We start from the raw sequence: 13,323 nt of genomic DNA, 5'->3' as shown, positions 1-13,323 counted from the left end.
GCCAGGTTTTATGACAGACATTGTGTTACAGGTTAATTAGGGCATGAGCCCTGGTATAGCAGCAGCCACAATCCTACTCTGGGAAAGGCATAAGCAAACCCCAAATTAATTTGTGCTCCACCCACCTCGTAGCTTGGCAGAGAGCAGTGAAGCATAACTGAGAGGCAATGTGTAAAGTATTTGTGCAACACTTCCAACAGTAAAATAGTGAAAACACCACACAAAAGATCCCAAACGAGGTTAGAATAATAGAGCTTAATTTAATACATCAAACAAGACCAAAACGACAAACTTCCAATTATCAGAACCAGAGATATTGAACTTAACATTTTCTGTGAAAATAGCACCAAAAAGCACAAAGCGCCAACTGTGGGTATCTGCTGTGCAGGACCGGGACAAAGTCACAAGTTCAGGCCGACCACGATGGTACATGTGCCGGCTACAGGGACCCAGTTAGGCCCACTGAAAAAAGTACCTTACCTGGTTGCGGATGATGTGAGGATCCACATAAAAGATGTGTTGCAAGCCAAAGCGATTAGTTGGTTCTGAGATGTGATGAGGCTGCAGTGGAAGATCCTGTTGCTTTGAAATTGAGGATCCTGTTGACAGGGCTTGTAATGCGAAGTCTAGCATTGGGGATGCGGCGCACTGTGAGGGCTATGCATTGGTTCTGAAGATGTAGAGTCCGGAGTCATTGTCGAGCTGCCATGTGAGGACCTGTGCCAAGGATGTGTCACACAGTGGTGGTTCTAAAGGCAATTTGGGTTGCGGTGGCGATGTGAGTCTATGCTACTAGTCCAATCCACACAGCAGCAGAGATGCATCCGTTCTGATCAGGGTTACGCCGTAAAGCAGAAGAGATGGGTTGATTCCACTGGAGCCACAGAGACTGGCAAAGAAACTTAAACCTACTTCACAAGGTCCAGGACTGGGTTGGCACCGCTTGGCAGGGTAGAAAAGCAGATGGCAGAGTCCAGGTGCAGTTGCAAGTTTGTTGGAAGCCTGGTATGTCCCTGAGGCTTCAGATCAGGAGGCCAGCCAACTTGCTTTTGGAGTCCCTCTGGGATCAGGGTTGAAGAGATGCAGGAAAGAGGGAAGCAGGTCAGCACAGCAGGGCAGCACTTCCTTCATGAGAGTGGTAGCCTTTCTGCAGCACAGTGGTCCCTCCTGGCAGAGTATCCACAGGTCCTGAAGTGTACTAAATTGGTGGTGTATGAGGTCCTTCTTTTGTACACAGTGGTGCCTTTGAAGTGGGGAGAAGCTTCTAGAGGTATGCCTTTGAAGTGAACAGATGCCATGCCTTCTTTGCCCTGGTTCCAGACTAACTACAAGGGGGTATGCATCTCTTTTTGTGAAGACAGGTCACAGCCTATTCAGGTGTAAGTGAGGCTGGGCCCAGGTCTTCACTCAATGAAGTTCAGTTCTCTTCTGACGACCCTGGCCCTTTCCATATCCATTGTTCACCTTTTTATCAGCGGTCCGGATCTTTGTTCCACACTCTAATCCCTTCCAGGCCCCCAGATGACAGGCAGATGCCAAGACCCTGCTCTCCTCAAGACTTCTGCTGCTTAGTATCACAACCCTCAAAGTACCACAGGCTGGTCTCCAGCCTCTGCAGGTTGTTATTGGTTCTCCAAGCGTGGCCCTTTTTTACACTCTTTCCAGTTACTTATATTGATTCCTGGCATTTAATGGCTGAATGAGACATCGGCTAGGCGCCATTAGCTGAGAGAGTGTTTGATGACTACTTAAGTCATTTGAGGAACTGTATAAATGAGCAAGGCAGCATTAAAATGTTCTGATGTGGTTAGTGGTCCGCTGCCTTCTTTTCTCTTTTTGTTCTGATTTCCTTGTGAGGCGTGTCTAGCGGGTCTAGAACTCTTATGAACATGTTTGTTGGGCGTTATAGTACAACCCAGATTTTAAACTGAGAATGAGGAGCTTTTCAGCCCACAACAGCACGCAGCCATCGCTGCATCCGCTCTGCAAACCACCCTCCTCTGACTCATTAAACTAAAGTGCAGTTTTGAAGCATGTCTGAAGGACAGGATTGCTGTTATTGACATCTAACCTCCAGCTTCTTAAAACAACGAACATTATGAAATGCATATGGCCGGGATGCCCATCACCCCCTCCCAACACAATCCCCAAGGATGGGAAGTCGGACGCAGGCTTGAACTTTTGGAAGGCGGGAGGGAGTCACCCTCCCGGACGTATTTATTAAAATATGAAACAAAACTTAAAACATTAAATAAAAGTTTCATAATCATGTACAATTTTACATTTATTACATTTCGATGAAGACATGTTCTTTGGCTAACCTTAACAGATCTCTAATACAAAGGTTTCCTAGCCGAGTCTAACATCCTGCAAATGCATACATTCTAAATTAAAATTGTACATCCTAGCATTAAGGGCCAACGGCAAGGTCTTAACCGGTGTCAGATCCCTACTACCAAACTCTCGCCCTCACGGTGTGAGTGGCGCATGCGCAGAGGACTGTACCCTCATTGCCAACTGTAATTTCCCTTGTCGTGGTGGGGGCCCCCTTTGCACTCGACGCCATCTTAAAGGTCGTCCGAGTTCCCGTGTGAGGTATCTGTAGGAAGGACAGTGTGGACTCCCCCCCATCCCCACACTCTCTATCCGCCGTCGCGGATATCCGGCCCCCGGGAAATTAGTAGGAGAGGCATATAGCCGCCTCCTCCCCTGGGAGGGGCCTATGGCCGTCTCCCCTTAGGCGACCCATCCTTAGTGGGTGCCGCCTCCCTGTGGGAGGGGCCAATGGCCGCCTCCCCCCGGGCGCTCCCATCCATACTGGGTGGCGCCCCCCTCTAGGGACCTTGAAATTACTGCTCACCGATCATGACTTTACCGCCCGACCAAAAAATAAATACGACAGTTGTTTACCTACTAAGGAAGGAAAAATTCAGACATTGCCTTAATGTGTCATCGACTGCTCACTCCTACAAGGAAAAACATTATCCTACAGGCCGAAGTCACATCCTTAACTTTAAACATTCCTTTACTTTTCTACAAAGGAAAAAAGGCCTATCTCAGCAAAACTTTATTACAAAACAAACATTGCCATAAGGGGCTGGTGGGTGGGTCAAAATTGCTGCTTGTTCCGTCGAGGGCTCACGAGCAACGAGTGGGTGCAGCCTTCAGAGCACAGGAACAAGAGGACGCTTCTTCGGATTCCCGCTCTATTTATTCTTCTGTGGGAGGGCGTGTACCCTCCTCCGGTACGCCTACTGGGCGTGGTCATCGGTGTAGGTGTCTAGGACAACCCCTCTTGGGCGGGAAAGAGGCGCGCCCCGGCTACGCCGCTTCGGGCATACCAGCCGAGACACGCCCCCCGCCCAAAATGGTTTCCCGGGAGGATCGGGGCACCCAACCATACGTTCGGGGGGACCGAGTGGTCGCCCCTTTCCATATGGCCGGGATGCCCATCACCCCCTCCCAACACAATCCCCAAGGATGGGAAGTCGGACGCAGGCTTGAACTTTTGGAAGGCGGGAGGGAGTCACCCTCCCGGCCGTATTTATTAAAATATGAAACAAAATTTAAAACATTAAATAAAAGTTTCATAATCATGTACAATTTTACATTTATTACATTTCGATGAAGACATGTTCTTTGGCTAACCTTAACAGATCTCTAATACAAAGGTTTCCTAGCCGAGTCTAACATCCTGCAAATGCATACATTCTAAATTAAAATTGTACATCCTAGCATTAAGGGCCAACGGCAAGGTCTTAACCGGTGTCAGATCCCTACTACCAAACTCTCGCCCTCACGGTGTGAGTGGCGCATGCGCAGAGGACTGTACCCTCATTGCCAACTGTAATTTCCCTTGTCGTGGTGGGGGCCCCTTTGCACTCGACGCCATCTTAAAGGCCGTCCGAGTTCCCGTGTGAGGTATCTGTAGGAAGGACAGCGTGGACTCCCCCCCCATCCCCACACTCTCTATCCGCCGTCGCGGATATCCGGCCCCCGGGAAATTAGTAGGAGGGGCATATAGCCGCCTCCTCCCCTGGGAGGGGCCTATGGCCGTCTCCCCTTAGGCGACCCACCCTTAGTGGGTGCCGCCTCCCTGTGGGAGGGGCCAATGGCCGCCTCCCCCCGGGCGCTCCCATCCATACTGGGTGGCGCCCCCCTCTAGGGACCTTGAAATTACTGCTCACCGATCATGACATTACCGCCACAGGCCGGATAGTTGACCGACTATCCGGCCCCCCAACTCCTCCTAAAGGTCATGCTTCCTCAAACCCCTTAGCCATGCTATGAAGTCTCCTATGAGTAAATCATTCCCCTCCCGGGACAGGTGAACCCCATCAGTCAGATACATGTGATCACCCCGAATACACCCATGAGGAATGCTATGCAACTGCGCAGAGCAAAACAATCTACCAAGTTTATTGTTTACCCTCTTCACCGAATGGTTCAGTGCAGACACCGAAAGGCCCCCCCGCCATACTTTCCTGGGAATCATGTGGGACCAGGCAATCGTGCACCCCGGGATTCTTTTGCCAACCAGCTAACAGCAGACAAAACTTGTTCAAACAACACTCGTCTACCCAGAGTCACCAAGTCATTGCCCCCCAGGTGTACTATGACTACAGATGGCGGTGACCTTTGCCGCCCTAAGAGACCCTCAACAAATGACTTGAATTGGTCAAAACAGAGCCCGCCCTTCCCATGGAAGGTCACTCTGTACCCGTATTCCCCAGCTGCGCGAGTCGCGTCACCTGCTTTGAATACGTCCCCGGCGCGCCTCACGTATGAGTGGCCCACGACCCATACCACTCTGTCTCTAGACGGTGATCCATGACCGCTGGTCTCCTGGTACTGGGTCGACTGCCAATTCTGCCCCGCGCGACAGGCTCGCGAAACTGTAATTCAAACAAAAGACAAGAAGCGTGAGTGCATGTAAATTGACTTTACAACTTGTGCAATCGCACATACCTTCTGAAGCAATTCGAGGACCATCGTCCCAACTGTTTCACTTCATCCGCACTCTGACCCCTGGCTCTAGCCTCAGTAGCAGCCCCTATCTTAAAGGAGTGGGCCCCGAAATCGCCCGGGTCCATGCCCGCAGCAGCGATTGTCAGTGCTAGCACCCTCTGGAACTGAAACCTCGTCAGTGGGGTGCCATCATTGTGCCTCAGCAAACTCCCCCCCCATGTATCCGCCCTTAGTGCCAAGTATTCCTCTGTACACATTATCGGGCACGTGGGGGACCCTCGCACGCACTGCACAACAACACTATTTCCCGTAGCCCCCTGGTCGGTGTTAGACCTGGCTATCGTGACTACCATCGAATCACCCCTAATTAGGATGTGATCCCTGCACAAGCCTCCCTCAACGTCTTTCTTATTCCTTGCGACCAGTTTGCTCACCCGCATAGCCCCATGGAACGCTAATGCGAAAGCTGCCCGGAACAGAACTGCTTCGTACTGGGAAGAGCATGTCTCGACTAGTTTCGCCATGAGTATGGACAACCTTTCTAAGCCAATCGGGCGACTCTCATCTTGCTTGCGACCCTCGAGGCGCTGCCAGCCGCGAAGGGCTTTTTTCACAAAAAAGGAACCAGTTGGGTATTTTATGCCATGCACCTGCGCCATGAATGAAATGGCCGCCCTATGCCTATTGGCTGTTGCCGCTGATCGGCCTTCCCTGTGTAGTGCTACCAAGAACCCCAGGAAGGATTCCTCCTGACCCCAGTTCTGATTCCCTGTCGGACCCAAAAATGTGCAATAGGAACGAAACGCTCCTTCGTATGCTTTCCTCGTCCTGGGGGCTAAGCTTGCTGCCACGAGGTCTTGTAATCCTGGGCACCGATTAGCCAAAGTGCTTCGGGGAATGGTGCCGCCACTAGGTCCGCTGTAGGTAGATAACCCCTGAACGCCTGCATATGTGAACGAGAGAGTGCATCAGCCGCATGATTCAGTACGCCCGGCACATGTTTCGCCCTGAACTGTACATTCAATCTCTTGCAACGCAGCACAACTTCTTTCAACAATCTCAAGATCCATTTGCAGCGTGCTGCCTGTTGGTTAATGCATTCGACAACAGACATATTATCAGACCAAAATACCACTGAGCGGTCTCTGAACTCGTCTGGCCATGCCATCAGAGCAACAAAAATAGGGAATAGCTCCAGGAACCCAATGTTACATGTGAGACCGCTGGAGTGCCACCACGCCGGCCATGTTTGCGCCGACCATCGGTTACCAAAAATGGCGCCAAATCCCACGCTCCCCGCCGAGTCAGTCCACAAACCTAGCTCGTCTGAAGACGCTGGCGGCTTGCTCCATACTACTCGACCGTTGAAGTCCGCCAGAAATGCCAACCAAATGCGCATATCCTGGCGAACCTCTGCAGACAGTCTCGTACGGTGGTGTCCTTCTTTGAGACCAACCATAGCCTGCGCAATAGAGCGTGAGAAGGGGCGCGCCATTGGTATAACTCTCAAGGCAAAGTTAAGCTGACCCACTGTTTGCTGTAACTGGTGCAGGGTCACTTTCTCCTTACTAAGGCATAGCTTCAGGGAAGCCCTAAATTTGGCTACTTTTCCTACTGGCAAACAGAAACATCCCTCCACAGAATCGAGCTCAATCCCCAGAAACTCCAGTGAAGTAGATGGTCCAACCGTCTTATCTGGTGCCAATGGGACTCCAAACTCCCTCATGAGGATGCAAAAGTCATGTAGCGCCTGCGCACATTTTGTGTCGCCGGACGCTCCTAAGAACAGGAAGTCATCCAGATAATGCATAACATGCCTATGCCCTGTGGCCTCGGTGAATGCCCACTCTAGAAAACAGCTGAACTTCTCAAAATAGGAACAAGAAATGGAGCAACCCATCGGCATGCATTTATCCATGTAATAACTCCCTTGGAATGCAAAACCTAGCAAGCGCTGATCCTGTGGGTGTACCGGGAGCAACCGGAACGCCGATTCGATATCCGATTTCGCCATCAGCGCCCCGGGGGCCCAGGCGATTTAACATGACAACGGCATCATCGAATGATGCGTACCGCACCGAACAGACTTCTGGGTCAATGGCCTCGTTCACTGAGGAACCCCTTGGAGAGGACAGGTTATGGATAAGCCTAAACTCCCCGGGTCTTTCTTCGGGACCACCCCTAACGGGGAACAGATGAAATCCGCCACCGGTGGGCGATGAAAAGGCCCTGCCACTCGCCCCAAGCTGACTTCTTTCGCAATGTTCCTCTCTACCACACTTGAATTATGTAGCGCCGATAACTGGTTTTTACAAAAGGAGTCCCCTCGAAAATCCCCCGCCGGGATGTGGAAGCCGTGCAAGAAACCCTTCCTCAACACCCCAGCGGAGACATAATCAGGGTATTTGTTTAACCAAGGAGTCATAGCCATGAGATCAACGGGTGTAGGCAATTGGTCACAACGATCTACCTCACTCCTGCTTGGACCCCCCCTTTCCTCCCGCCCCGTAATTTTTCGATCTACATGAACTCTCCGGGTGTGAGGAATTCCCACAGCCCGCACACACATGCTTGAACCTACATGTTCCTTGCGGTCTGTTACAGTTGCCTCGATTGAAGCCCCAACAGACCCCCCGCTTTCCACCATTCCCACCGGTTTTAGGCTGGTGATCGCCACCGGCGCCTGCTCGAAAGGGCACCGCTGGCTTTTGGCGGGAAACCCCTGACCCACTCCCGCCCGGCGAGGATGTACCTGCCGCCCCTGGCAGGAGCTGCTTATGCCATGAGACCGAGTCGAGGCAGTCCCATGTCAGAGAGGCATCATATTCCTTTGCTTTTCGGAATTTCATATTGTAACCTTTCCATTCCTCTCCCTCATACATTGCATAGAAATCCATAATACGAGTTTGATAGCAAGACAGTTCAGTTAATACTTCGGGTTTACGTTCCCCCATAACTGCAGTAAATATTGCAAAGGCCTTCGCCCAATTCGTTATCGTTTCATCCACCCTGAACTCCGCCATCTTGGCGCGCCACACGCTCGGGTGCCACAAATCTTTCTGGGTTTTGGCATATTCCATCTCGCGATGGTCAGTTAATAACGTAAACATATTGACATACTTGTCTCCCCATATCAACTCTTTTGTGGCCATAGGGATGTGCTGTGCCACCCTCTCCCGCCTTGAGGGTAATGAGCCCTCCCCCGCCATTGGCAAAGCGAGCTTACCTGGTTCGGTCGTTGTTCCGGCCGTTTTCTCGAGACCAACTGCCGGTCCTACCGGTGTCACCTGTGGGGAAACAAGAGGAAGATTCGCCTTCGCGGCATCTCGCGACTGCCGCAACTGCTGTATTAGTAACTTGGCCTCTTCGGCCGTGCCTCCGGGCGCCTTGGCACCCCCTGCTTTCTTATTGAGCCATGCGGCCAACTGGGTGGCCAATTCAGAGGTATATCCTCATCGTTAGCGGGGGTAATCACAACCGGGATTGGTTGACCCACGTCTGGGATTGGTACCGGGCCGTCAGCTGGTGTGACCGGGGTGGCCGGGGGCACCTCAGGGACCGGGACCTCCCCTGAAACCGCCCTCTTTTTGACCCGCTTCCTTCCACCCTCGGGGACGATTCCCGACAAGGCCGGGCCTATTACCTTCTTAGGGTTACCAGGATTGCTCAGTGAGGCCAGTTCCTTTTTGACGTCCGCCAGGCATCGACCGATCGACTGGACTTGTCCGAGTTTCCGCTCCATGCCAGCCATTCGGGTCATCAACAGGCGTAGCACCTTATCCGTCTCGGAACCCTTTCCTGCTTTCTTGCCAGCCATGGTTTCGATTATCGGCTCCTTAGACGAGCAACGAGGTCCTGGACTCTTCGCCTTCGAGTAACTGAAAGAAAAACAACAAGATTACAAGTTCTCAAAATTGCTGCTTGTTCCGTTGAGGGCTCACGAGCAACGAGTGGGTGCAGCCTTCAGAGCACAGGAACAAGAGGACGCTTCTTCGGATTCCCGCTCTATTTATTCTTCTGTGGGAGGGCGTGTACCCTCCTCCGGTACGCCTACTGGGCGTGGTCATCGGTGTAGGTGTCTAGGACAACCCCTCTTGGGCGGGAAAGAGGCGCGCCCCGGCTACGCCGCTTCGGGCATACCAGCCGAGACACGCCCCCCCGCCCAAAATGGTTTCCCGGGAGGATCGGGGCACCCAACCATACGTTCGGGGGGACCGAGTGGTCGCCCCTTTCCATTCTTTACATGAAAACCATTTACAATTCCATAAAGGGAACACACACCTTGGCATCAAAGCTGCCAGCTTGCCCTGTGCTGTAAGTGGCATTCGTCACAAACACTGACACCTGGAATCGCTGTCTTAATCTGCTCAGCAGCACATAGCAAAATATTGATTGTTTAGGATGGTGCTGATCTCTAGGATACAAGGGAACTCTGTAAATCAGGTCTCCATTGTGTGGATCTGGCAGCCAGACTACGAACCCCTTGTCCAGCAGCAGCGGCTCTGCACAGCAGTCTATAGCCCTGTGACATACAGCACGAGCACTGCCTACGACATGCACATGATTAAGGTGCAGGCCCACACTCAGCAGAACACGTACCACCAGCCATCGACAGAGAGGTGGGACATACCCATGCACTATCAGGCCAGGGACAAAGAAGGACTTCCCCATACTGTAAACAGGGTACTGAGGATGAGGTAGGACATACTCTATTAATAATACTTGAGCCTGGGTGGGCAGATCACTGTTACTTCCACCCACAAGACGACTTATCAGGAGTCTCAATGCACATCAGTAAGTATTTGAGCTACTACCTCAAAATAAGTGTTGCTGCCTTCATCCCAGCACCTACTGCATTAAGGCTGACCTTACATGGAAGAAAATGGGATGTCCGTGGGTATAGGTCAACGAGGTTTCACATGCAAAGGGTTTCCTGAGACAAATTAACCAATTAACTCTTCGGTATGTACAACATGTACATATTGCCAGTGCTAACACAGCATTGTCATGCAATCACCCTGCAACAACATCCTTCAATTAAACACTCAAAGCCAGATACCTATTTTTTTACCTTATCATGTGAACCTTTATCTGCTTTCTGTACTTAGTCCTCAGCTGATAAGGAGCCGTTTATGGTTCCCTGTTAAGTTCATTTCCTGAGGTGAGGACAGGGTAACACCATTTATCTGCACGTTATCACAAATTTAAAGCAGGCTTTCAAAGTGAGCTGCATTAATGTTTATGTTATATTTTTTTTTAATTCACACCACAGCTTAATTGCTTCCCGGCCTGTCAAAAGCTGAGAATAGGTCAAGTAATGCTGGAAGACAAGTTTTGCATTTGTCCAAGATTTGAATTGTAAGTCTAAGATATTGATGAGAATTGCACTGGGCTCTTAGGGTCAAGGATATGGTGTTGATATATTTACTAGCCGAATACCAACATATTTCTTAAGTTCTCCTTAGATAAATGGTAGGCCAGGTGATGAATCGAATGCTTCCTGTATGAAAGTTCTGTTCATAATTGCATTTATTTAATTTAGATAGAGTGGTGTGGGACAATCTCTGTGCTATCTGACTGTTCATGTGGAGATGATGTTAGTAGTGTAGTACGAGGGCTTTTATTTCCGTTTCAGCTATAGAGAGATAGGAGCAAAGCATCCCCCTTAGTTTGGTGTTTCTTCCATGGTAGCATGGGAAAATCGTTCTCATGCCTGAGTACTATAATTTGGATGGACAAGTAGTTAGTGAATGTTTTGCTCCTCAGTTACTTTAGTTGATGAGAGCGGGTTGAAGAATTCTAAGAGAGCCTTTTGGCAGTTTTCTGCTCTCCGTAGTTTTATTTCGAGCACATGGCTTTGAAAAAGTTATTTTTCTATACACTTCTTGTAAGGAATTGGGATATTATTTGAGAGGGTAAGTAACCACCTCAAATAATAATCACAATCCTTGTCAGTGAGAACCAGTAAATTAACATGAGCTCACTCCATGGTTGCTATGGCACAGAGGCAGTCTGTAAAGTACTTATGCGGTACTCACAAAATGATAAAGTCAAACAACAAAAGGAAAAAAAAAACTATCACATTTAGAAAAATAGACTAAATGTTAATACATCATACTAGAATGACAGACAGACAGCCAATAAATTAGAACCAGAGTTATGGATTTTTAAAATTTTAAACTTAAAAATAGCACCCAAAATGCTAAGCACCAACTGCAGTCATTGGGTTAAACTTGACCGGGACAAGGGAAAGCTTTAAGGCCTAACTAACACAACAGAGCACAGGTCGGATACAAGGAACAGGTTCTTCTCAGTGGACAAATTACCTCCTGACATCGACAGCCTTTGGTGAGAGCAGGCAGTAAACAGGCGTTGATGAGAGGGGGCGAGAAGTCGACAAACTTAGGTGTCAGGATGGGAGCCTCAGTGCCGCTGTTCTTTTTTTGGCACGAAAGGCCTTGGCGGGAGACGTTCACGTTTCAGAGGTCTTCGAAGTCAAGCAGGTCCAGGGCAGGTCCAATTGGAACTGGTCAGCCGAAAATGCAGAGAAAAGGTTTCTTGAAGCTTGTTGGTCCCTGTAGCTACAACAAGAGGTCAGCTTTCTGACCTGCTTAGTAGAGGTAAAATGCACAGAGTTCTACAACCAACACAAACAGTCAAGGCAGAACTCTGGGGTGGTACAACACAAAATATTGGTCATTTCCAGCACCTCTCTAGTATCTGGGCTCCCGTAAGGGTGTTGTCAGGTAAGTGTTTCCTTCTTTCTATTTCAGCTGTACTCAGGGATTGCCTGTAAGTTTACTTCTTGTTCACACCAGCTAGGTATGGGTCTCACTATTTCTGAGGTTTTTTTGCAAGTTGGGGTAATAGTTTCCTATACAATAATGAATTTATATAGTTCTGGCATATTTGCATGATGTAAAATGTAAAGGAAAACATTACACATTTTCAAATGATTCGCTCAAACATTATATCCGTTGTTGTATTATTTTATTTATCTTCACTTTTAAATTGCAGGACCTTTATTATCAATCATATTCACAAGTGGGTGTGATGTTTGCTTCTATTCCAAATTTTAATGATTTCTATATCGAACTAGATGGCAATAACATGGGAGTTGAGTGTTTACGACTTTTAAATGAAATAATTGCAGATTTTGACGAGGTAAGTGGCAGAACATTTCTCATTTTCAATTTCTCGAAAATACACTAAAAATGAAGTATTAATACATATGAGTATGTGAACAAATGTATGTTTGTATTTAGATTTCCCATGTGTCAAAATCACACACACGTGTTCAATTACACCTAAACTTTAGAAAAAATATTTACATTGTTAACTCGTGAAAGCAGCTGTATTTCTTTGGAATTTTTGACTTCTTGTATTTCAAGCGTTTAGCATAAAATGGATACAGCAGCATGCCAATATCATACATGAAAGTGCTGCTGGTGATGCAATGGTGTGATTTTAATTGATTTCCAAATTCCAAAATGTATGACATAAAGGCAGATAAAATTATGAAATTCAGCGATGTAACATTGACTGATACTCAACTCAGTCAGCAAGCCCACAAAACGATACGGATAACAATTATTGAATTACTCTGAAACAATGATAATAAGTCGATACATATTCCACATTCCAGACCCTTCAAGTGACAAACTCCGAGTAAGTGAGATTTCCTTCGTTATTATTAACAGCTCGCTCGAGAAACTGTCAATGGTAGTACCTTTCAAACCTCAGCAGGCATTGCTGCTAACTGCTCTCCACTTCCCCATGTTGTAAAAAGAGTGTGGACTCAGATAACGACAAAATGGAGATGAGCAAGCCCAGCCTTTGTTGACCGCCGACGGGCGCAGATGGTCCCGGTCTTACCATTGGCACGGACACGTCCCACACGTGCTGCGGAAAGCATTGTGCACTTGAAAGCACTGTACCTCCTCCTCCCAGCTAGGAGCAGACTCTTGTGGGCTTCGAAATCCCCATGGAACAGAAGTGAATCCCGACTGACTGCATAAATGCAACTGTCTGGCTGAGCAATAGCCTAACTCCGACATTGGTAGTTTCCACTTTCCACCTCCACTCTGGCCTCACCATGCAGTGAGAAAATGACTAATTTGCTACTCTCCTCTTAATGAAAATCAGCTTGAATTGACGACACTATATAATTGGAGTAAGGGTCGTTTTGAAGATATGTAGATGTCTGAAATAAGTTGTTTAATTAGACAAAGGCATCCTAGATCTTCCGAGTGTAATGTTAGTTTTGCAATAGTGACAAAGGTAGTACATTTTACAGGGTATCAAGAACAACCCTAGATGAGTAGGAACAGTTTATGTGTCTTAGCTTGGAAGCCA

The 13,323-nt window shown here is 48.6% G+C and overlaps 1 protein-coding gene across 2 annotated transcripts in view; it reads left to right on the top strand.

Moving 5' to 3' along the window:
• Window positions 1–13,323, top strand: part of ADCY1 (adenylate cyclase 1) — a 1,293,742-nt gene that overhangs the window by 1,221,711 nt on the left and 58,708 nt on the right. For both annotated transcript variants that reach the window (XM_086966836.1, XM_086966835.1), the window contains one exon: window positions 11,986–12,132. In XM_086966836.1, coding sequence (XP_086822962.1) covers window positions 11,986–12,132 — 147 coding nt within the window. The remainder of the gene's footprint in view (window positions 1–11,985; window positions 12,133–13,323) is intronic.

Source organism: Lissotriton vulgaris, chromosome 4_1 (genome assembly GCF_964263255.1).
Source record: "Lissotriton vulgaris chromosome 4_1, aLisVul1.2, whole genome shotgun sequence".
NCBI lineage: Eukaryota > Metazoa > Chordata > Amphibia > Caudata > Salamandridae > Lissotriton > Lissotriton vulgaris.
This window is presented reverse-complemented; position numbering and strand designations above follow the sequence as displayed.